The sequence below is a fragment of the Mustela erminea genome, chromosome 10 (assembly GCF_009829155.1).
Source record: "Mustela erminea isolate mMusErm1 chromosome 10, mMusErm1.Pri, whole genome shotgun sequence".
NCBI classification, from domain to species: domain Eukaryota; kingdom Metazoa; phylum Chordata; class Mammalia; order Carnivora; family Mustelidae; genus Mustela; species Mustela erminea.
This window is the reverse complement of record NC_045623.1, coordinates 104,588,937-104,614,254: the sequence shown is the minus strand read 5'-3', so window position 1 is coordinate 104,614,254 and position 25,318 is coordinate 104,588,937. Positions and strand designations below refer to the sequence as shown.

The window sequence follows — 25,318 nt, the reverse complement described above, 5'->3', positions numbered from 1 at the left end:
TCTTGTTTTGAATTTTAATTTTATTTGAAAGTGTGAATCCATGGGTTGGTTCTTTGTTTTGTTTTGTTTTGTCTTACAGTGAACAGCAAGATAGAAACAGAGTTTCTGAAGAACTTGTAATGCTTGTGCAAGAAATGAAAAAATACTTCCCATCAGGGAGACACAGTAAGCCAAGCACTGTCGATGCCCTCAACTATGCCCTTCGCTGCGTGCACAGAGTACAAGGTAAATGCGCAGGAGAAAAAGTACAGTCCTGGGAGTACATCATTTTGTTCCTAAACGTGGGCCAAGCCGGGAGAGCTGTCAGTTTGGTTCTGGTCCCTGAAATGTTTTGAGCGTTTGTGGTGCTTGATGTGAGATGAGCAAATAAATCCACATGGATTGTATCATGTCTTGGTTTGGCAAATTAGGAACATCAGGAGAACCTTGTTTGTGTCATAGTTTAGGAACTGTTGTTGAGCGACTCTGCCATGTTTTGATGATTTGCTTTAGGAGAGCAGAGTTTAGCACATTTTAAAGCTCGCTTTTTAAAGGATCATGGTTTTCTCAGGGTATTGGGGAAAAAACACATTTGGTAAATACAGCTTGCCTTTCCATGTCATCCACATACAGTTGCAACGCATTCATGGTATGTCACGAATTTGCCAAATTAATTTTTTTTTATTAACATATAATGTATTATTAGTCCCAGGGGTACAGGTCTGTGAATCGCCAGGTTTACATACTTCACTCACCATATCACATACCCTCCCCAATATCCATCACCCAACCACCCTCTGCCTACCTGCCCCCCCGGCAACCCTCAGTTTGTTTTGTGAGATTAAGGGTCTCTTATGCTTTGTCTCCCTCACGATCCCATCTTGTTTCGTTTTTTCCTTCCCTACCCCCCAAGTCCCCCACGTTGCCTCTCCACTTCCTCATATCAGGGAGATCATATGATAGTTGTCTTTCTCTGATTGACTTATTTCGCTCAGCATAATACCCTCTAGTTCCATCCACGTCATCGCAAATGGCAAGATTTCATTTCTTTTGATGGCTGCATAGTATTCCATTGTGTATATATACCACATCTTTTTTATCCATTCATCTGTTGATGGACATCTAGGTTCTTTCCATAGTTTGGCTATTGTGGACTTTGCTGCTATAATCATTGGGGTGCACATGCCCCTTCGGATCACTACATTTGTATCTTTAGGGTAAATACCCAGTAGTGCGATTGCTGGGTTGTAGGATACCCCTATTTCCAACTTTTTGAAGACCTTCCATGCTTTTTGCCAGAGTGGCTGCACCAGCTTGCATTCCCACTGACAGTGGGGGAGGGTTCCCCTTTCTCCGCATCCTTGCCAAGGAATTCGCCAAATTAAAAACGAACCACTGCTAGCACCTTTCCCTTTCTATCTCTGACCTTTCTTTTTCAGGGATTTAACAAAGTACACATTTTCTTTAGCTAGCGCAAACCTCTGTGATGTCATGTATGACACACAGGTCCTGAATACGAAAGTAATATTTCTGTCATAAACACACTACGTGCATGTATTTGGGATTTGGGGTTTTTATACCTTATATGGAGCTTGCTCCTTGTGACACAGAACATCAGAAAATCCTAAACACCAAAGACTCGACGTTGGTACAACTGTCAGTGTTTTAGATGAAAGATGATGATGTGGTTTAGAGGCAGACACGCCGAGGTGTCCTCATCCTAAAAAACAGGCCAACTTCAAGGGTGGTAAAAATGATCTCCTTAGGGCGCCTGGGTGGCTCAGTTGGTTGAGCAACTGCCTTCAGCTCAGGTCACGGTCCTGGAGTCCCGGGATCGAGTCCCGCATCGGGCTCCCAGCTCCATGGGGAGTCTGCTTCTCCCTCTGACCTTCTCGCCTCTCATGTTCTCTCTCACTGTCTCTCTCTCAAATAAATAAATAAAATCTTTAAAAAAAAAATGATCTCCTTAAGTTATCGCTGTCACTGGACTACCTGTTTATTTTCCTGTGTTTCTTAGCAAGCAGTGGGTTTTCCCAGACCCTCAGTCAGAGTGGAGCACCTCAAGCAGCTGCGATCACCTACAGTCTCGAGGAGCTGGGAATGGCTACCTCGGGCTACCCTTCCAAAAACACAGTAAGAATCCACACATTTTGCCATATCAGCCTGCGTGGTTTTTCCTAACAACTTTATCTAGACGTAGATACTGAAACCTAATAACATTGGAGCTTCAGTAACCATGATGCGAGGCAAACACCAGAGGCTGCCCAGGAGGCATCCTGTACTTAGTTTCTGCTGCCCTTGCGAGAGCACAGATGTAAACTCAGGCGGCGGCCCGGGGGTGGTGGTCTGCTGGGCTCCCCTCACCAGCCGCCCCTGCCTCCTGAGCACCCCTGCGATCTCTCGACCAAAAATAAAAAAATAAAAAATAAACTGCAGCGTAACCGCTCTCATTTTATTCTAATTTCCGAATTGTTAATTTGTATTTATATCATTCTTAGTTTCAATACTTACTCCTTCAAGTTGTAACAGCTGGATTTTAGAACCAGCTGAGTTGAGATGCTGTCATTTTTCTGTAAAATTGTACAAGAGACATGTCGTGTATCTTTTTTGAATCTCTTCGCGTTGGCAGAATCATTCAGCCTCATGCCTCGTTGTTGGGATGGGCGTGGCTTGGTTTCATGTTTAGACCTCAGACGTAGAGATCTTGTCACGTCGGAGCGAGAGCGCTCCCTGAGATCACAGCAGTGTTTGTTTCACTGACTGCGGTGTTTATGGGACTCTGGTGGGTGTGGCGGAGTTGGAAGAAACAAGGAGAAGTTTAAGAAAACATTTTCCCTGTAAGATCTTCAAGATAAAACTTAGAAGGATATGCCAGTGGTAGGGGACAGGAACAGTGGTCAGTTTGTAAATGTCACTGCTGTCTCATGGAACAAATGGGAGACATGATTCTTACGTAGCGAGGCGTGTCCAAGACAGTGTCTTGAAGGAGGCGGCTCTTGAGCGTGGTCGTAAAGCCTGGAGTTACGTATTGGTCATGAGAAGACAGTCCTGTTGGTTTGCAAATGAGAAGGCATCGGAAGTGGTTACGCCGTATGCACATTTAGTCAATGTAGGATGAACGGGTACATTGTCTGGTATAGAAATCAGACCTTCAGAAGATCAAATGTGGGTTTTTCGAGGACCACTAAGGCATATGTTGGAGAACCGCGCTGCCTTTGCAGGGTATGTGCCTGTTTTGATGACATTAGGAGTCTAGAACAAATTGACCTTTCAGGGAATATTATTCACATGTGTCTCAATATTTGCGTTTATTTTAAATGTTTTTCCTAGGATACCTTTGTGGCAGTTTTTTCCTTTCTGTCTGGAAGGCTAGTGCACATTTCTGAACAGGCTGCTTCAATCCTGAATTGTAAGAAAGATTTCTTGGAGTCGTCTCACTTCGTGGAACTGCTCGCTCCCCAAGATGTGAGGGTTTTCTGCGCACACACTGCCCACGCTCGCCTCCCCCTCTGGAACAGCTGGGCCCAAAGAGGTAATGGGACCGAGGCGCAGGTGTTTACCTTGCCTCAGCACGGTCAGTTTCATTCTTTCAGAGAGAGGACCAAAATTAACGTATTGCTTTGGACCTGCAAACTATCTGGTTTTTCTTATTTATTTATGTAAAAAATGAGAATGTGGGGCTCCTGCCTGGCTCAGTTGGTGGAATGTGCAACTCTTGACGTTGAGGTCATGAGTTCGAACCCCACATCGGGTGGATTACTAAAAATAAATTTTTTTAAAAAACAAAGGCACGTAAATGAATAAATAAAAAGTCAGGCTGTGTTGGAAACAGCATTTTAAATCCTCTAATAACAAAATTCCAAGTAATACACTGACTTCGTGAAGTTAATTTTATAGGTTCCATATCATGTTTTTTTTTTAATATGGTTTGACTGCCTGCATCCCATATAACAGTTTCATTGTTGTTATAAGGATTCTGTTTTCTCTAATAAAATTAAACATTTTCCCTCTCACATTGACTTCATTATTTCTTTGCTTGGCTTTGGAGAGAAACTTCTCATGATTAGCTCCCCTTCCAGTTTTGCTTCTCCCCAAAATTTCATGAATCTCATTACTTTTTCTTCTGAAATAGTTATTGCCCTGAACTGGGAATGCCTAGTCCTGGTTTGGTTTGTGACTTGCAGTCCTGTATGATTCTGTAAATCGTTATTTCTTTTTAAAGTCACCCTTTGTTATTTCATGTTCTTTGTGAATATTAGTATATTAGTAATTAGAATTATTAGTAATTAGTAATTAGAATATTAGTAACATTAGTACAGATCAACCCTTTTCTTTTGATTCCAAGTCCTCTTTAGTTTTTTTAAATTCTAAATTTGTTTATTATAGTAAAAATTAAAAAAGTATATATCTTATTAAAGTAAAAAAAAAAAAGAAAAAAGACTCATTACCAAAATGTACCATCTTAACCATTTTTAAGTATACAGTTCAGTAGTGTTAGACATTGGCATGGATGTGAAACACCCCTCCAGAGCGTTCTCATTTTGCAAATCTAGGGCCCCATGCCCATTCTGACTTTCTAAGGCAGGCCGTGGTCCAGTGGGAACAGGCGCTCACGCTCCTTTTTTCCATGGCAGACCTTCAGCCCTGTCTTTTGGGCGTAGCTCATGGACACTTCAAAATGCACACCTGTCTTCCTTGCTTGTTTCCAGCTCTTTCCTGTTCCCCTAAGAAAAGGTTGATTTCATTTCTCTTCCTCTTTCTTGAGCATATATTTTCAACCTCTAATTGTCCCTTTTCGTTTGTCTGATTTTATCCACCTTCCTCGTCTCCACTGCCATTTTAGCCGGCCAGCGCCGGGGGCCGGGAGCTGTTCAGGGTGCTGAGATGGTCCCAGGCGCCCTGCCCCGACCTTCCCTCCACCATCAGTGCCCTCTGGGGTCTCTGTCTGCTCCTTTCAGCTGTGTTATCTTTGCAAGTTAGTTGTTGCCGTGATATCTCCCCAACATGTAAAAAGGTAACATATCCTGAAGTCGCTGTTTTGGGAACCTGAATTTTTACTTTCTCCTTAAAGAGCTGGAGCTCCTCCTGGCCACTGCCCGCACTGGGCTTCGCCTCGCACACCTCTGTGATTCCGGCTCTTCTTGAGCCGTTTCTGGGCTGGGCCCCTGCTGCCTCCTTCTGCCCTTCCTCTGAGCTCCTGGAGCATGAAGGGGACATAGGAAGCTGGGAACTCAGCAGATGTCAGCCTTTGGCCTGGCATCAGAGGATGTTTCCACTTTGGCTCGTACAGACCTCCCGGGAAGATCTGACCACTGTTCTGTAGAGCGCACGTCCGAAAACAAGGATTCACCCCCACAGCCGAGGTGGAACTGAGAAGGGACTCGTGTCCACTGTTTGAGATCCACGGTCTGGCTCTCTGTCTTGCATGACTCCTAGAGACTGCAGTGCCCACGTCCTCACACAGACTGCACACAAGCCTCCCTTCCTGTAAAGTTGCCGTATTTCCTATGTGCAAAGAATTTTAAGCAAGGAAATTGGAAGACCTGAGTTTTAAATTGAGTTTTGTCCCTTCTGGAACCAAGAAGGCCATTTTGCTTCCCACATTAAAATCATCCTGTCCCACCAGCCCGCTAACACACGGCTGCTGAGAGAAGCACGCACACTGGCGGTTGGAGCACTTGAGGTATCTGGAACATTCTGCAATACGAGGGCTCCTCTTCGTTGCTGCCGTTCTGTTGAACAGTTACTGTTTGCCCGGGCCTTTCTTCATGCTTCAGTGGATTGACTAATTTAATCTTCACAAAACCTTAGGAGCGGTAGACCCCATCACTGTCCCCAGTTGATGGATAAAGTAACTGTTAGCTGTGGAAGCGACATGCTGCAGGGGGTGGGGGACGGAGAGGAGTCCACGGTGCACGCCTGACCCCCGTGGAAGGAGCAGGAACCGGGGGACTGGGGAGGAGGCGGCTTGGCCTGCCACACGGCTCACAGGACCACTTGGCCGGCCGTCAAAGGGAAGTCCCAGCCACCGTCACAGAGCAGAGGAGCCCAGCATCTCCATGGAATGGTCCTCAGTACCACTCCGTGCGCGGGCCCTGGGTGGGAACAGCCACCAGAAGTGGGGCCCTGGGATAGCAGCTGTGGCCTGCGGTCAGTGAGGACCCCTGAAGCAGGGAGCCATGTCCTTTCTCAGTCTCTCTGATCCTGAGGCACGGAGCTAAGGGCCTCATCCGAGGTCGTGCTCCTGGCAGACGCAGAGCGGGATTTCACCCTGGCGGTGTGAGTCAGGGCCCTTGCTGGGATCCGCTGCCCCTCTGGACCACATCAGTCCCTTGTGGCGGGAACCATCAAACAGGACGTCTGTGGCCACACGAAGATGGGCATTTGAAAACGACACCAAGGAATAGGTCCTGTTTATAAAAATCATCTCAAAAAGTTAAGAATATTTTTGAGTCATCCTTATCTTGCCATCATCCCTCCACAAGCTTCTCTGAGCCTTTCCTGGGGTGGTTTTGATGTTAGGGCCTGTTGGGTGTCTCAAAGCCACAAGTGGTGAGCTGACCTTGTCAGCTCTGTTCCTCCTCACAGACGAGCTATAAGGACAGTCTTCTGGTTTCAGAATTCCAGGACTGTGACTTCCATAGTGTTCTGAATTCTGAGAGTTGGATCACTGGTACCTTTGAAACTGGGAGTTTTTGCGGTTTGGTTTTTCTGGGGGTTTTTTGTTTGTTTGCTTTTTTAATCATGTACATTTTCCCTGATCGTTCCAAAGCCCATTTTCTGACTCTTCTGTGATCTTCTCAGAAGTGCAAAGACCTGGACCACGTGCCCTGTCTTGGTTCCTCAGAGTTCTCATTGTTTTTGCTCCTTTGGTGCATCTTGTAAAACATCTCCTTGGTTTTAAGCAATTCCTTGGTTCCCTTAACTGAGGCTTTTTCACCCCAGTGGGCAAGTGCCCCAAAGATCAATTCAAGGCGCTCTAAGTAGAGGAGAGCTAAATAGTCGATAAACACTTGGGAAAAGGCTCAGCCCCTCGATCAAGGCAAATTAAACATTTTGGAATTACCACTTGACAAATCATTGAAATTAACATTGAAATCCACAAAACCAGCACAAAGGTTGGCATGAGGCTGGTGAGAAGGTGTCCTTAGAGACCCTGGTGGTTGGTACGATCTTCTGTAGATCAGGGAGGCACTCCATGGTGAGAGGCCTAAGACAACCATTTCATTTCTGGGCCCCAACTTTGGGGATTTTGTCCAAGGACAGAAAACAGTGAGACATTTCTGTATCCTGTACCTAAAGGCTGTAAGTGGTCCAGATCGGCAGTTTTTGAGACCTGTGTGGACTATCACCATGAAATAGAACGTGACCACCAAAGTAATTGTGTCCCCAGATCATTGCCTTGACCTTGGAAGGAGGAGCATGGGCAGTTTCAGCAGCTTGATGAGGGAAAGCCCTCAGTCCTACATACATATGCTTGCTGTCTCCCTGAGGGTCACAGCTAGAGTACCAAATCCCCCTGGAAAATACTGGATGCAACTCCATCTCAGAGGGAGGGCAGAACCCCTGTGTATCTCCTTTAAAAGGGCAGTTTCTTATTTGTCTGGGGATAATTGGAGTTTGTCTCTTGGACAGTGAGCTGCTCTGGCCTGTTGCTCTGGGAGGGGGTGATTAATGCTTTGTCTCTGTTTCCTACAGCATCTCAGTACGACTCCACTCCGGTGAAGTCCTTTTTCTGCAGGATCCGGTAGGTCTAGGGGCTTGTGAGGGGCAGAAACGATGGGTTACACTCTGATTTTGGGGGGCCCTTTTTAGATTCTTTTGTATTCAGCCAGCACTGGGTTCTTGCCACAAGAAGTTTGTGTTTTGATTGAGGAGAAGCCGCGTACACTCAAAATGACGAGATAATAAAGCAGTCCAGACAAAGAACAGAGAGATCATTCTTAGCCGGGGGGTGCTCGCGCTCTCTCGTGCTCTCTCTCATGCTCTCTGTCTCTCTTTCTCACTAGGAACTGCTGGATGATGTTAAGTACACTTTCAAATGCCCATTGTTTGGGAATCTGTTGGTTTTTGTTTGCTTTTTGACTCTTGGTCACACTTAAAATTAATTTTTGAAATTTTACTTGATTAAAAACAAATTCTTTTAAGCAAGTTCTGTGCCTACAGTGGAGCTTGAACTTGTGACCTGGTGAGATCAAGAGACACACACTCTACTGACTGAGCCAGCCAGGTGCCCCTAACTTCCTAAATTTTAAATAACTAAAGAAAGTAAGATACCTATGTCTAAGGGAAGGATTTAAAAGGTCCAGATGTAGTGAACTGGAAGAAAACTGACCCAAATTTTAATTGTAGTTGGTTTCTGATAGGACTTGTTGGTGATTTTTTTTCTCTTCTGAATTTGCTGTGCTATGTTCATGTTACTATTGCAATAAGGAAATGTGGTTCAGTGACATCACAATTGCCAGCGTGAGTACTGAAGTTACTAAAGGATCCAGATGTGGAAAACTAAAGAAAAAAGTCCTTGTAATGGACCAGTCAGCACTCCACAGGGTTGGAGCCCTTGAGCTCACAGTGTTCCAGTGCTTGGGGAAGGCTACCCCAGAGACAGGGCCACAGGAGGGAGGGCTGTGTTGGTCCGTTCAGTCCTTCACAGAGGAACTGTTAACGAAGACCTTAGAACAGTGCTGTTTGTGTTTATTTTGCTAGTAAATATATTTCTTTGCCTTCTCCAAGCCAGGCAAGATTACAGGTGCAAAGTTCTGGCCCTCGTGGACCTTCCATTCTGTGTGTGGAAGGGAGACAGTTAACAAACAGGTACCTACGTGTGTGTCCGCTGGCGGTAAATTCCATGTGGAACAGTGAAGGGGAGGGAAGGAGTGGGAATTTTGGGCAGGAGAGAGATTACTAGTGCGTTCAGGGTGGTTAAGGAGTGTTCTATAATAAGAAGCCTGATTGGAGCCAGAGCCTGAAGGTGGTCAGGGAGTGAGCCATACCTCTACCTGAGGGAAGAGTGTTCCAGACAAGTGCAAAGGCCCTGGGGCAGAGCACGCTTGGCCTGTGGGGGGAGTAACAAGGAAACTAATAAGAAGAGTGGAAGGAGATGAAGAAACATGGACCAGACCACAGGGAGCTTTGACTTCCGAAGGGAATGTTTTGTTCAGGTTAATCATTTTTTTGAAAACTTTACTTTGGGAATTTGCAAAATAACATGGAAGTAGGGGAGAGAGTACAGTGTGCACTGGTACAGACTCATCATTCAGCTTCAATGACTTTAACCCACAGCCAGTCTTCTGTCGTATCTGTTAGGGTCCGTGATCAAAGGAACGAGACTGATAGAAAGCGAAGGTCAAGCAAAGCTTTATTTTGCGCCAAGCATCAAGAATCAAACTGACCGGTCAGGGCTGTCTCTTACGAAAAGGCAACGACGATGATCCCGACAAGGTCACTCCCAAGAAGGCCGCTCCAGACGAGGCTGCTCTAGATGAGGCCGCTCCGCAGATGAGGCCGCTCCATGATCGGAGCCGCTCCCAAGAAGAGGCCACTCCGGACAAGGCCAATCCCAGGACGAGGCCGCTGCTCGATGAGGTTGCTCCCCGGACAGGGCCCATCCCAAGAAGAGGCCACTCTGGACGAGGCCGCTGCCCGAACGAGGCCGCTCCCGACGACAAAGAGGCAACGATGACAGTGACGATGACAAGGAGGACAACCCGGATGACACAGATTCTGCTCCCCACGAGGCCACTCTGACAAGGCTGCCACCCAGGGGAGGCCACCGCTGCGGACAAGGCCGCTCGTGGCTCGGGGTGGCGTGGCATTTTGCGGCGAGGCTGCTGGCAGCTAGGGGCTGCTGGCGTCTCCGACCGCTGGCGTCTCGGGGCTGCAGGCATCGGGACCACTGACAGCTCGACCGCTGGTGTCTCGGGACCGCTGGCATCTCGGGGCTGCAGGCGCCAGGACCGCTGGTGTCTCGGGACTGCTGGCGTCTAGGGGCTGCAGGCGGCTCGAGGCTGCAGGTGGCTCGGGTCAGCCAGAGGTGGGACACCGCCAGCAGCTGGAGGCTGCAGGCAGCTGGAGACTGCCAGCAGAGGGACCACCGACGGTGGTTATAGCTCTTACAAGAGCTGTTACTGCTCTTCGGCTCCCGCAGACTCTTCCTTCTGCTCCAGCCAATGGCTCTCCTGCTTCCTCTGACAGCCACGAACACCAACCTTTATGGGGTTGGCTGAGCCCCGCCCCTACACAGGTGGCCAATTGGATCTCAATTCACCCTAGTGGATATACGTGCGCCCCACCGATTGGACGTCTCCACCCGGCCTGCCCCGCCCCTACATCTGGGGTCCACAAGCAAGTTCCTCTGGGAGGGGCAGGCCCTTACAGTATCTACCACCGCCAGCTCCTCAGCCCACCCTCCCTCTGATGCTGAAGCAGTTCGCAGACCGCAGATCATTTCCTCCATCAGCATTTCAGAATGTGAGCAGAAACAGAAGGTGCTTGTTCATCTCTGTGATGCTCAAATGGTCTCGCTTGTGGCCAGCACGAACCCTTTCAGGTTCGCTCCAGTGCTGTGTGAGGGTACCCCCGTGGGCGCTGACAGCTGCCTTTGCTCTGGGCACAGCGGCCCATGAGCCACCTAGACGTGTCGTACTGCACATGTGGAGTCTGTCATTTCTCCCATGATCCCTCCTTCCTTGAGGTGGGAGACGGCATTACCGTCTGGAGACCAACCAGGCTTCACACAGCTTCTGGGACTCCTCAGTGGACAGAGACAGGCCAGTTGCATTTTTTAGAGGGACGCGGCTTGGCCTACGAGGACCTCGCCAGGTGCTGCGCTGGAGAAGGGGCAGGGATGGGGGGCAGGAGGGAGGGCCGGGAGAGAAGGGCTGTCACTGGGCAGTGGCAGAGGAAGACATGGACGTACCTTGGGGATTCCAGATACCTTTGTTCGGGAGAGCTGTTGGAGTTCATTAATGGACCAGTTTTGGGTGTGCAAGGAAAGAGCCGCTTGCCAGAGCGAGGAGGGAAGAGTCCGGCGCCTGGTTTTAGACAGGTTGATTGGCCTTGTCTGGTGGAACTTGAACTCTGCGGTGTTATTGGAGCATCGGTTGGTGGGTCTGGAGTTCAGGGAGAAGTCCGGGCTGGAGACAGGTGCTCGGTTCATCAGCGCACACAGAGCACGCAGAAGCCGAGACGGGATGAGCCTGGGAGATGCAGGCCCAGGAACAGGCAGGAGACGCAGGACAGCTGGTGGGTCAGGGTCAGGGTCAGGCTGCTCTTTCCTCAAACGGAAGCAGGGGCACAGGAACGGAGGCACCAGGGTCTGCAGAGAGGCAAGGAAGCGAGGTGGCAGGGGGTGGGGGGGAGCACCAGGACACAGGGAGATGGAGCTTCTAGGCAGCTGAAGACCACCTAAAGTGACTTCGGCCAGTGGTGGGAGAGGCAAGGTGTGACCCGTAGAAACGGGGGGTATGGGTTCGGTTGTGGGCACGTCGCTACTAAGGGGACCACAGTGTATCCAAGGAGAAATGTCCTCTGGGCAGCTGGAGCTATAAAACGGAGTGAAAGGCCGGGAGTCGAGCTGCCCCTGCCCAGCTGGGCCAGGGCTCGGCCAGCAGGTTCTAACCCTGCTTTCCTGATGCCTGCTTCCCCCCACACAGCGCCCTGTGCCCATCCAGGTAGTCGTGAAGCTGTGCGACAATGTCAGCCCCTCGAGAGAGTGTAGGTAGGGGTGGTGGAGAGCTGGCTTTGGGGGGCATGATCACAGGGAAACCTGATTGCTGTCATGTGGTACTTGGTTGAGGCATGTGAGGTAAGACCAGGAGGTCACATGATTTGGGTCAGAAGAAAAGTCATGGAATGGCAGGTTCCACTTTTAACCCACTAAGCTGGTTCCCCATAACTCCTCTTTTTTATTGGATTAGGAATGAGTATAATTATCCTTGGGCATTGAAAACGTAAACTAACATTTCCTTTTAAAATAAACACATTTAAACATTTTAGATTTGGGTAGGTCTCTTTCAGAAATCACCAAGAAGGCGTCTCTCAAGGCCTTGTTTCACGCTGGGCTCCCTGAATGCATCAGGACAGGTTATTCACCATTTCTGTGCTTTTCAGGGGAGGCCTAGACACAGAGCAAGAGAAGCATTACTGCCCAGTCCAGATTATCCCCTATCTGCTGCATGTACGTAGCTCTGCCCAGCTGGAATCTGAGCCCTGCTGTCTCATCCTGGTGGAGAAGATTCACTCTGGTTATGAAGGTAAGGCAGGAGGGCCAGCTTCTGGATCAAACGTAACCTGACAGCAGTGCAGGTAGGAGCATGTGGAAGCCTGTTAACTGCAGCTGCAGCACCAGAAAAGAGTGCTCGAGGCTTCATGTTGGCCCTGAACTCTTGGGCATTTAGAGCTGATCTGCCCTGGTGTCTCCATTTCCCGACCCTGACTTCTCCATAGTTGTCTCCTTCAAGGTCAGTGCGGCCGAAGATCTAAGCACAGACTTGGCCACTGATAACCTGGTCTGATCCAGTCTGTACTGGTGACTGGTGGCCTCTGGCTTCTGCCGTGTGTGAAACGAGAGCATGGAACTTGGGGTCACCTAGGTGGCTCAGTCAGTTACACGCCTGACCCTTGGTTTCGGCTCAGGTCACGATCTTACCAATTGGGGGATCGAGTCGTGAGTCGGACTCCGTGCCCAGTGGGGAGTCTGTTTGAGATTCCCTCCCTCTGCTTTTCCTCCCCACCCTCCCCCAGACTCTCTCTCAAGTAAATAAATAAATCTTAAAAAAAAAAAAAAAGAGCATGAAAACTGTTGCATAGTTTCTTATGAGGTCACAAGAATGAATTTGTATTTTTTAAGTATTCTGAAAGGCCTAGAGTGGAAGCTGTAGTTCTGTCCTCTGATGGCAGAACTACATTTCTGAATTCCTGCGTTAATACAGAAGCACTGACCGTATGAGTTTTCTGACCCAGATTTAAAAAACTGACACCAAATTCATTGTACTTAGTCACAACAGCACCACCAAATACCACCAGACCCCCCAGGCCTGACCTTTCACTTCCGCCAGCTCGGCCTGCTGGATTGTGATGGTGATTCCGGGCACACAAACTCGACTTACAAGGAACTTCAGTAGCCATTGCATTTTGAGCTAATCAAAATGTAGTTAGTAACGACAAGTATTATATAACATAACCGTAGCCTTGGCTTCTTGAGGGCCAGGCCCCCGAGTGAGGTTTCCACCGGTTCATATGAGATACTGTTCCCTCTTTAATGTAAGTGGTCAGTTAAGGGCATGACTAATTAAATATTTGCCTTTAGGTGAGTCTTTCTGTTTTTCATAGCTTCTCGAATCCCAGTGGATAAAAGAATTTTTACCACAACACACACCCCAGGATGTGTCTTTCTTGAAATAGATGAAAGGTAAGTGCTTCTTTAAGCCTGAAAAAAATTTGTTTCTGAAAATAGAAATATGAGAACATTTACATTATGTTTATATATATCCACATTATGAAACAGATGTCTAGCCATTTGCATGTTTGATTTGTTAGCTTGAAGTTTACGTTTCAATGTAAGGATCTTGCGTATTCTACTTATACAGTTTGCAAGTTGTGTTTGATTTGACAGTAGTCTGCTTTAGGTAAGTCAGGAATTGGTGTTCTATGTTACACAGGAGGACAGTGAATCTGGACATGGTATGTGATTGTCCTCAAAAGGAGACCAAAACTCTGACTCTGGCCTCCAGCTCCTGTACCAACATGATTTCCATCAGACAAGCGCTTTCCTAAAATACCTTTCGATGAAATGTTTCTTAGTCTGAAGTGAAGGGAAAAACAAAAGGAGAAATAAGAAGTGGGTTTTTTTTTTTTTGTAAAGCTAAGTTTACTTAATTTAAAGCATCACTCATTTTGAACTGATGTCTTTTTTACATTTTTTTGGTATTAAAGTGCTCTTAAAGAATCATGATAGCAGATAGTAGTCATTGCTTATTGTTGTTTTTTAATACTTTTATTTGGAAAAATAAATACTGTTATCCCCTGTTGAGTACCCTTTGTTTCTTCCCATGTTTATTTTTGAATTTACTTATTCATGAAATCAGAAAATCAGGCACTCAGTGCACCAGGGCACATGGAAGTGGAAACCAACAAAGTCAAAATGGTTGGCACAGTTATGATAGCTTTTCATTTTGATTTTTAAAAAATCTTACCATCTGAAAATAGGTTTATTTAATAATAGGTACCCTGAAACTAAACAGTAATTGATGAAATACTTTGTATCATGGAATCTGTAGGGAGTAAGAATATTTAGCTGCAGATACCCTGGTAATGGCTTAAATTCATTGTATTAGAAACTGATTGTGAATTTGGACTCACAGAAAACACTCATGGAGTCCGTTCTTTCTACTTGACCATGAGAGCTGTGCATTCACTGCCTTCCTGTGAAGCTGCATTCTGCACATGTCTTTGTGTTCCTGGTGTCTGTCTGTTTCTTCCTTCTGGAAAACACTGTTTCTGCACAGTTTTAATCGTGCTGGATAAATGTGCACCCTGCTTTATTCACTTCACACCATCAGCATTCTTCTGCATTGCGATGTGACCTTTGTAAACTTTGTAAATTGGGAGGGGTGTCCGAGACCATTGTGGAACTTGCTAAAAATACAGATTTCTGGTCTTACTCCAGAAACTGATTTAGTTAGCCAGTAGTGAGACTGTGAATCATTTTCTAGAAAGTTCCATAGGCGACTTCAACACATGTCCAGTGCCCAGCATCTCTTAGATTGTGGAACCATTTCCCCACGACCCCTTTTATAAATGCTGGAATGATATCTTCTGCATGCCTTTTCTTTTTCATAGGTAGAATTAAGTTAAAAAGTATTGTTGAAAGTGTGTAAAGTCTGAAAATTACTTGCTGCATGTAACACGCGATCTGTGCTGTATCTCTATCCCAGAGCAGTGCCTTTGCTGGGTTATCTACCTCAGGATCTAATGGGAACATCCGTTTTAGCTTATCTGCATCCAGAAGATCGTTCTCTCATGCTCACTGTACACCAAAAAGGTAATGACCTGCTTCTTTATAGGAGGAAGATTTTCTGTAATGACTCCTCAGCTCTAATTTTTCATTTCATTTCATGTTAGAGCTTCTCATAAACTCTTTATCTCTAGAGTTCAACCTTTAACAAGTGAGCACTGTGTTGAAGCTGCTAAAACTATTTTTTTTCTGTATTGACATCTGAAGAACTTACAAATAAATTCCTAGAAAAAATATTTGCACTAAATATGCATTCAATAAATTCTAATCTTGTGGTATTATCTTCTACAGTCTTGAAGTATGCAGGCCACCCTCCCTTTGAACACTCACCCATCCGATTTTGTACCCAAAATGGAGATTATGTCATCTTGGACTCCAGCTGGTCCAGCTTTGTGAACCCATGGAGCCGGAAGGTGTCTTTCATCATTGGTCGGCATAAAGTTCAAACGTAAGTCATTCAGTGTTCATGGTTCTAGAAGACCGTTCTTACCAAATAGTATTCTTCCACACATGACTCCCTTTGACTCAGTTGACACATAACTAAATAAGGCACAGATTTTTTTTTTTTTTTTTTTGGGGTCTGCCAAGGACCTTGAAAGATTTCTACCTCTTTGCCCTCATGATTACCTTATGGAAACAGTCTAAGGAAATGGGCCTAAATATAGAAGAGCTTTATAAAGAAAAGATATATTTTGCACCATGTTCAATCATAATGGCAGACTTAGAGTAGCTTATATGTCAATCATTAAATTCTAGACTATTTGTTTGACATGTTGTATTATTGGCCAAAGGAAATTTTTCCAAATATTATATAACATGAGAAATATATATCAGATTTAAAAGGCAGCATACAAAATTGTTTATACTGTATGAATATAAATGTGTTCAAATGACACATAAACACTGTGAAATAGGAAGAAGAAGAAAGGAAATAAAATACAAATTTTGACTCTGTGTAGGGTAATGGGGTGAGGTGTCTTTTTTGTGTGTGTGGTTTTTTTTTCTTTTCTGAATTTTAAAGTTCTCTTTAGTGACCATGTAAACCATTTTATATCAGCTTCTGCTGTCAAATTCCTTATTTGTGTCTATTTTATCAAATCTTTATTTTTAAAAATTAGATGCTTTAGTTTTTCTTTTCCTGACAACATGGCTGACTCTAGCCTCTTTGATTACTGCTACTTGTCCAGTGGCCCACCTCTCTTGGAGCCTAAAATACTCCCAGTCCCTTGCCTTTTTGGCTTAAAATTAAAATTGACCTGTAAATTTCTCAGCTGGGCCATAGGTTCCCCTGTGGTATCTTTTGGGTTTTTTTTTTTTTTTTTAAGCATGGAAATTGTACTTAACTCTTAGAATCATGCTAAGGTTGAGAAATCATGTCTTTTGTGTTTTGTCATACAGCTTTGTGCACATAAGCATAAAACTGAGAACACAGGTGTACCAGTTAAGACTTATTTTGTTGTGTTTTAATACTACATAATACAAGATACCTAACAATGGTGAGAAATGGTCCCAAGGTCCTCCTAGGTCTTTGTGCTTTGGGATTGGCTTCTCAGTAGAGCAGGTCTGGAACCTAATAGGAGAAAAGGGCTCCTTGCTGCCCTAACTCAAGAGACCAACTTCTGCTAGAAAACTAATGTAGTAACTAGGATCAGAAATATGACGGCCAAGTCAGTGTTATTCATGTTGGCCAGAAAGGACCTTTTTTTTTCCTGGTAAGGAAATCTGTAGGGAAAGGAAAATAAAATCAGGTGGTTGCTTAGTAGGACTATAGGAAACCCTAGAGCAAGTATGATTGCTCTCATGAAGTGTCCCCTGGGTGTCTGTCCATTGGTCTTTGTGCCCTCCCCGTCAGTGCCAGAGCCATGTCCTAGATGCCCCAATTGTCCGTTCAGTGTAATTACATGACATATGAAATTAACTGATAATGTAAGTACTCACAGTGTTTGCAATTAAAAAAAAATTCTATCAGCATTTTCATCTCAATTTCCAGGATGATGTGAGGGAAAAATTTAGAGTCTAGTAAATGTTCATTGCTCTTTTGAAATAATCATCCATTATATTTATACAACTGTTTTTACGAGTACTTATGCGTCACCTGCTATGCTGGGCATTGTGCTAGACTCTGAGACTAAGATGGTAGACCACACAGACATCATCTCCCCTGACCTGGGGCCCACAGTGCAGTGGGACCTAGAAATGGCACGTTGAGTGGAGTTTTGGCAAGTGTGAGGTTGAAATGGGAACAATGAGGGGGTACAGTGAGGGTGTTCAGCGGGGAACCTAGCCACCTCTCTGTGGGCAGGCAGTGATGTGCTGTTACCTCTCATCCTCCAGATAATATCCATATACTTGGCGACAGAGTAACTTGTGTAGAGGTCACTTGAGGAGGAGGTTGGGAAGTGGAGAGGCCTGTAGGTTTTCTCCCTGACTCCTCAAGCAGTGTCCTTCCATAGCCAGTGGCCTAGCACTCCATGGCATTTGCCACTTTAGGGTCAAGGCTGCATCTCCACAGCCTGCACATTCATTATCTTGAGTTATGTGATTACTGACTAAAGGTACAACCTGGTTTTGTAGAAAGCTTCCCAGACAGGAATAGATCTCACAACACAAAGCAGTTGGTTCTATTTCTGTTCCAGAATTTCATTTGACAAGCAAACCAAATGTTTCTGGAATGTATCAAGCTCATAGTGCATAGCCATATTTATCATGGGTCAGATGTAACCTCACCCCCCCACTCCTGGCCAAGACTGCTCCTTCACTGATAGATTCATTCTTGTATGTGCCTGGCACAGCTGGAGGTACCAGAGAGGTAAACACAGCAGGCCAGAGAGACTGACCCCACAGAGCTCACGTGCCAATGGGAAGCTGGGGAGAACGGGTAGCAGACGGGACAAGGGGGTGCTGTGTACAGTGTGTCAGGTGGTGCATTCAAGCACAGTTTGCCATGTATATTCCACATACATCATGCTGTGTTGATAACTATCGGTGGGCACAACCCACGGTCTGCATGCCAAAGAAGACATTGCCATGGGGCTCTGTCTCCAAAGGCAGAGCTCTACCTGACTACTTTTATGACACTGGTAATTAATAATTATTTCAATCTTTGGGAAAGTATCTCAGTTCTGAGGGAATTGGGTTGTGTGTCAAAAGTTGTGAGAAACAGCAGGGTGGCAGAATAGAAGAGGGAAGGCACTGGCTTTGGAGTCAGGCATGTAGATTCAAACTCTGACTGCTGCTTTTCAGGTATGAGTGTCAGCAAGTGACCCAACCTCTCTGGCATCACGATGATTCTTGCTTCTTGATACCTGAGTTGTGGGGACTCAGGAGATGACATGTCTGACTTAGTGCATCACGTTAATAGTACTTGAGTTACTGAGGTACTGAGAGGCGATACACTGTGGTGGCAAAAGTGTATCCAAAGCCTAGACTCTGGACCCTTCATGAATACCTGTTTAGACTTTACCAGCTAGGTGAATTCGAGAAGTTTTCAGCTCCAGTGAAGGAGGTAATACTTGCTAGAGCACTTGGAATGGTGCCTGGCACACTGTAAGGGTTTAGAAAATGTTATTCTTGCTGTATAAAAGTGGCATGGTTCCTGTCACATAGAAGGTCCTTAATGAATGTCATTTTCTCCTCTGTGATGTTTTCTGCTGGCACATCTTCCTCTTGCTGTGTTCAGGTCATGGTTTTGAAATGCTCTGGTGTAAACAAGCTGCAGGTTTTGACAGCCACGGTTGCACCAAGAGTTGGGTTGCTGAAGTGATTAGGTATGTTAAACATCCAATGTTGTTTGGCGGACCTAGGGTCTTAAAAAATTTCTACAATAGGTTACTCAGTTAATGTTAAACTTTGAGACCAGTAGTTGTTGCAGATATTTTGGTATCTAAAGAGGTTACTCCTCACTGACTTTAGATTTCTGCAAAACAATGCTGACATAGATGTCGAAAGATTAGCGCTCTAGGGGACCCAAAGTAGCCTCATAATGTCTTAGTTTTTTTGTTTGTTTGTTTGGTTTTTTGCCTCCACGGATGGGATTTAGCTTTATATTTTCTATTTGAAGTCAAAGAGTTGCTTTGTACAAGTATAGATTTATTATTTGAACATTCTGTTTAAAAATCACTTTAGACTTCATTATAAATTAATTTTGAATTGCCTGACCCCATCTTCTGCTTGGCATTTCGCAGGAGTCCGCTGAATGAGGATGTTTTTGCTACCAGAAAAAGGAAGACAAACAGTCATGACAAAGACATAACAGAACTGCAAGAACAAATTCACAAACTTCTCTTACAGGTAAAGTGAGATTTTTAAAAAGCAAACACAGAATTTCCATGATCGTGTTGTTGTAACAGTCGATCTTAGCGAAGTGACCTCGCAAAAAAATACACCACAAGGGGGTAGAAATCTTCACACCCTGCGTTCCGGGAATTTTTATATTCCCGGTTTTGTCGTTAGCTTCTTATTCATCTTGTTTTCCTTCTACTGAGAGGAGTAAATGCACAGCACATTCTTGTAGGATCGCCCTCTCACAGAGCAAACCAAGCCGCTAGGGAAGACAGGGAAGCGGTTCCTAAACCAGAGCCGCCGTCTTGTTTCCCGACCGGTACCGTTGCACGGAGCTGCAGGGCTGGGCTGCAGCATTTTTTAAAAAAAATGATTCCGATTTTAAAGGTGGGGACCCAGGGATGGCAGGTCTCCGCGTCTGGCTGTTACAAGGCGGGCGCGGGGAAAACCACCTGTTGAAAACAAATGCCAACAACGATTCCTACTGGAGGTTCCATTAATAAACGGTAGCCGCGAGCCCGCTAGTTTCCAGACGGGAGTTCACGAGTGATGTTCGCGGAGCGAAGCTTGGGGTCTGTTGCATTTCTCCCGTCCGTTCTCAGCTTGGCACAGAGTTTATTTCGTGGTTTGTCACCTCCGTTCTCGGCGGCTTTCTAAAGACTCGCTGTTCTGGAAGCGCCCGCGTAGACTAGAAAACGAGGCCCTGCCCCGAGAAGCGCCGGAAGGCGAGGACGGGCTCCTTCTGTCAGCAGCCCAGTCAGGGGCGGCCGCCTCCGCCCGGGCGCAGGGTATCAGGGAGGCCGCCGCAGTGTAAGCTCTGAGGGGGCGGCTGCAGCTCTCCGCCCGGCGGCGTCGCCAGAACTCGAGCGCGGCTCCTTCTTCCTTCAGCCCGTTCACGGAGGCGCCTCCAGCGGCTTCGGAAGCCTGGGCGGCAGCGGATCCCAGGCGCCCTGCATCCGCCTCGCGGCGTCCAGGGAGTCCAGCCGACCCCGCGCCGGGGCCACGCGCCAGGAACCGGTACGTGAGCGACGTCGTGCGTCCGTGTGCATGCGTGCGCGCCCACGCGACGTCCCGTCCGTCTCCTACCGTGTGCTGTGAAACGAGATGGGACCGCGTCTGCCCCTCGGCGCGGGGACTTCTGCCGTACGTTCCTGGCCCGCTGGGACCGTGTTTGAGGAACAGACGTCCTCGTCCATTTTGGTTTGCAAACTGCCTGTAGAAGGAAAATCGCACCTTCGGGAGGGGCTGCTCGGGGTCCTCGCGGGCCTTCTCGCAGCTACCGTGCTGGGAACGGGTGTGTGGAGCGTGTCGCGGCGCAGCGGGAAAGCGAGTGAACGCGGTTGCCGCGCCTCTCCTCATGGCCCGGGAGAGCCGGAAGGGACACGCGTTCTTTTACTGGGCTTATTGTCTCGCTTTTGATTTTCTAATGTTTGAAACGTATTCTGTCGTTCTTTTTCTCGAAGTTGCCTCCGCAGCCGGCGTACGCCAGTGGAAACAAAACTACGACTCTGGGACAGCAGCTCTCGGCCAAGCCCCCAGATACGCGGGTGACAGGGACGCGCCCGGGACGGCTTGGCGGTGAGTCAGCCGGGCGGCCCCCAACCTGTGCGCGCGGGCCCGCCCTCTTCTGCGCGGGCGTGGCGCGTGCGAGCACAAAGCCGCCCCCAGTGCTGCGGCCCTTCACGCTGACTTGCCGGTGATGGTGGTAATGATGCTAGTGGTCGCGGCAAATGCTGCTCTGAAAGCCAAACGGCATAGAGAGTGATCTCTGCGTATTTCCACTGAAGAACTCATGTTTCTGATAATACAGATTCGTAGACCACCTCTGCCTCCCTTGACCACGAGGCATCTGTCAACCGAAAGGGTTAATTTTACAGTGCGGCTCTAGTGATCCCTTCCTGTCCTTAACAACAAATGAATATTTATGATCTAAATTGAATGAAAAACTAGGGACTCTTTTTTTTTTTTTTTGGATGCATGTTTACTTTTCTCACATATGAGGTAAGGAACATTCCAGAGGAATTGGATCACTCATGATAACTGACATTTTTTAGAAAAGTCAGCCTGCTGGCCTTATATAGTAGAGGAAAGATCTATAATGTAGAGATCAAATTACATTAACTTTTCAGTTTAGCTGTCTTTCCCTTCATTTGTCTTCCCGAATGTTAATATAAGTTTGGAAGCCTTTATTGGTTTGTCCCCCGAATGTTATTAATGGTCTCTATCATTGTCAGATGGGGGTATTTTACACAGTAGGGGTGAAATTCTCTTAAGGCCAATAAAATTTTTTAAAAATAGTAGCTATATTTTTCAAGTCTTGTCATGATTCACAAAACAAAAACGTCCACCTGCTGTTATAGATGGTATCATGAGGAGCTCCTAGGCAGCCTTTGGATAGACCATGTCCAGTCTTTGAGGGTTTTTTGTCTCCTTGATGGGGAGTTTAACATACTACTTGTCTCTTTTGCCATGGACATAAGGGCATGAGATAGAAACAATACCTTTTTTTTTGGTCCCTTGAAACCATCCAATTCCCTCTCTGCAAAAGAATTTGAGTATCTTCTTTGCTCTTTATTGTTAACCCATGTCCTAGCACTGGAACTTCTTTAGGGGTATTTGAAGGCTAAAATTTCTAAATGTTTTCTTTATTGTCTGGTCCACTTTGTGCTGCTCACTGCTGCTTGGGCCTAGGACCTCATGTTAGGCCCACGATTTTATGTCCTGACTTCTGTGTTTCTTGTCAGAGTACAAATTGTTTCTCACCTTCTGCTTTGTTCCAGTTCTTATCATCTACCATTAGTCTGCAAATGCTATCAGTACCATGGTGTGAAGGCCATGTTTTTAAGCAGACACCAATAGTCCATCATTTGCCATTTTATAAAATTCAAGCTATAACTAATTCTGTGTATTTATGATGCTGTTGTAGAGAATGATACCTACTTAGGAGAATAATACCTACTTAGTTATTTGACTCTAACACATAGCATATGACTTTTGGGGAAAAGGGAAAATCTGCCATTTGATACTGTTTGGGGGGAACTAGTGTTACTTGGGCATGTTGATTTTATTAATATTTTAAGACCTACAAGTTTAAAGAGCTAGTAAAATTTTATTACTTCTTACTCAAGAAAAACAAGTATGTAACTGAAAGATAAAATGTTGTAATTTAAATATTAGAAATAGCACAAATCATGAGGAAAATACTGAATAATCATTGTATACATGTTCTATATACAGGGTGTCAGAGCCAACAAGAACATAAGTTTTTAAATTTGTATTTTCACTTTTCTTATGAGGGCAGGTTTGGTTTTAAAATAGAATGAGAAGGGAAATTTTAGAAGTTAATATGGAAAGGCAAGGAGTAATGAAGATAAAAAGCCCTTTCATCAGTTACAGATACTGATGCCAGCTTCCAGAAGCAGTTGGGGAACCTGGGGAAAACGGACTATTCCACTTCTAGAGTGTCAGTGCCTGACGGAGAAACATTGATCCATGAACTGAACTCATTCAGGGTGAGTGTGCTTTGGTTTGTGGTCAAGGAGAACTGGAAAGAGCATCATTCCAAATGGACAAGGGGAAAAAGCCATATGGCAATAAGTTCATGAGCTTTCTTGAACCCGTCAGTGTGCTAAGGCTCCGGGGTAGCCAATAGGCCTAAAATCTAAGGGGGACACATGCATGTAGGGAGATGTGAGATCACGTCCTGGATACTGGTGCATCAGCTGATGGAATCAGTACTCACAAGAGGCACAATGAATGCAAAGGGAAGATCAAAGTCTGCAAGTGGAGCAACGACTGGCAAAAACCCAAAGCTCTGTAGCACACTAGCCACCATGTACGCACAAAGTGTCACTAGAACAATTAGAAAGCTGTGATATGTGGAGTGAAACCATAGCAACAACAAATCTCAGTCCTGGCCAACAAATTAGGTTAACTTGAACACAGCCCCAGCAGAAGGAGAGGCATGTGCAGTCTCTGCTGTCTTATCAAGATGGTTAGTTTTCAACAAATTATGAATCATATGTAAGGGCAAAGGAGAAAACCCCCAAAAGACAAAGCAGTCATCAGAACAAGAGTCAGACATGACACAGCTGTTGGAAACGATCTGACAGAGAATTTAAAGTAACTACAAATAATACATTAAAGGCTCTAATGGACAGTAAGCAACATGCAAAACCATATAGGTAATCATAGCATAGCGATGGAAAGGATCAAATGGAGACATTAGAGATGCACATATACATCTGATGGGCACTCAACACAACCAAGAAAAGAATCGGTAATCTTGAAGATAGATTACATAGAAATTACACAAACTTGGGGCACCTGGGTGGCTTAGTGGGTTAAAGTCTCTGCCTTCGGCTCAGGCCATGATCCCAGGGTTCTGGGATCGAGCCCCGCATCGGGCTCTCTGCTCAGCAGGGAGACAGCTTCCTCCTCTCTCTCTGCCTGCCTCTCTGCTTACTTGTGATCTTTGTCAAATAAATAAAAATCTTAAAAAAAAAAAAAAGAATTGTTAGATTTAAAAAAAAAAAAAAGAAATTATACAAACTGAAACACAGAAAGAAACATACAGAATAGAGCTCTCAGAATTTGGAGACACGATCAAATGGTCTAACATAAGAGTGATTGGAATCCCAGAAGAAATACTTGAAATGATGGTCAAGAATTTCCCACAGATAAGAAGAACATCAAATAGTGTGAATACAAAAATAAGAAAGAAAAACCAATCACAAAATAAAAATACTACGTACTTGAAAAAAGGAAAAAACCACCACATACTTGGAAATATATTCAAACTGCTGAAAACAGAAGCAAAGAGGATATCATGAAGCCAGCCAGAGCAACAAAGACAGACTACATACAGAGAAAGATAAGAATTACAGAAGACATTTCTTTAGACACCATGTATACTAGAAGACCAAATGTCTTCAGAGGAAAAATAAAACTGCCAGCTCAGAATTCTCTACCTAGTGGAAAGTATCTTTCAGAAATGAAGGAGATAAAATTTCTCAAACAAAAGTGGGGAGGGAGGAATGTATTGCCAGCAGATCACTTCTGTGAGAAACACTAAGGGAATTTCTAAAGATGGAAGGAATACAGTACCAGATGTAAAACTTGTATCGGCACAACAAAATGAAAAGAACTGGGAATGGAATTAATGAAGATATTTTATTTTTTACTTATTTATTTTTAGTTGCTCTAGAAGGTAACTAAAGTAGAAATGACTCTTCTGCATTTGTGACATATGTAAAAATATTGTGAAGGATCAGGAGAGGCACTGGGAATGTGCTGCTATGGAATCCTTACACCAGAAGTCAAATGTTGAATTAAGAGTCCTTAAAGGTATATGTTGTGAACTTTAGAACAATCATTAGAACTGATTTCTAAAGAAGTATAAATAATGTCAGCAGAGGAGATAAAGTGGAATTTAAAACATTCAATACAAAACGAGGCAGAAAATAAACACCCAGATGAAATAAATGGAAAACTGCTAACAAAGTGGCATATTTTAATTCTGTTGTTTCAGTAATCACATTGAATGTGAATGTTCTCAGTGTACCATCTGGGAGACTCAAAATTGTCAATTGTATGAAAAAAAAAAATAAGAGGCAGCTGCATAGTATCTGCAAGAACCCATTTTGCAAATAAAAACATAGGGTAAAAGCAAAAGCTTAGAAAAGATATGCATGCTAACAGGAATCCAAAGAAAGCTGGAAAGATGTATTCATATTAGGTAGTGTAGACTTTAGGACAAGCAACATTATCAGGGTTTCAGGGATATTGCATGACAACAGAGGGGTTGATTATCTGAGAGCATGTAACCGTTCTAAAAGTTTATGCACTGAACACCAGAGCTTCAAAATACATGAGTTGTAAACTCTGATGAAGACTTTGAAAAATAAATCTGTAGTGGTATTAGAGACTATAATTCACCTCTCTCTGTAATTGATAAAACAAGTGGACAGAAGATCAGTAAAGATGCAGAAGACCTGAACACTGCTGTCAACAAGATTGGTGCAATGGACCTTTATGGAACAC

At 45.2% G+C, this 25,318-nt stretch overlaps 1 protein-coding gene across 1 annotated transcript in view; it reads left to right on the top strand.

Annotated features, from left to right (window-relative positions):
- PER3 (period circadian regulator 3) overlaps nucleotides 1-25,318 on the top strand; it is a 59,194-nt gene that overhangs the window by 1,141 nt on the left and 32,735 nt on the right. Inside the window, 10 exon segments of the mRNA XM_032301540.1 lie at nucleotides 80-225; nucleotides 1,997-2,112; nucleotides 3,310-3,511; nucleotides 7,678-7,726; nucleotides 12,091-12,233; nucleotides 13,312-13,390; nucleotides 14,916-15,022; nucleotides 15,287-15,443; nucleotides 19,180-19,285; nucleotides 20,740-20,854. Of these exon segments, the coding sequence (XP_032157431.1) occupies nucleotides 80-225; nucleotides 1,997-2,112; nucleotides 3,310-3,511; nucleotides 7,678-7,726; nucleotides 12,091-12,233; nucleotides 13,312-13,390; nucleotides 14,916-15,022; nucleotides 15,287-15,443; nucleotides 19,180-19,285; nucleotides 20,740-20,854 (1,220 nt within the window).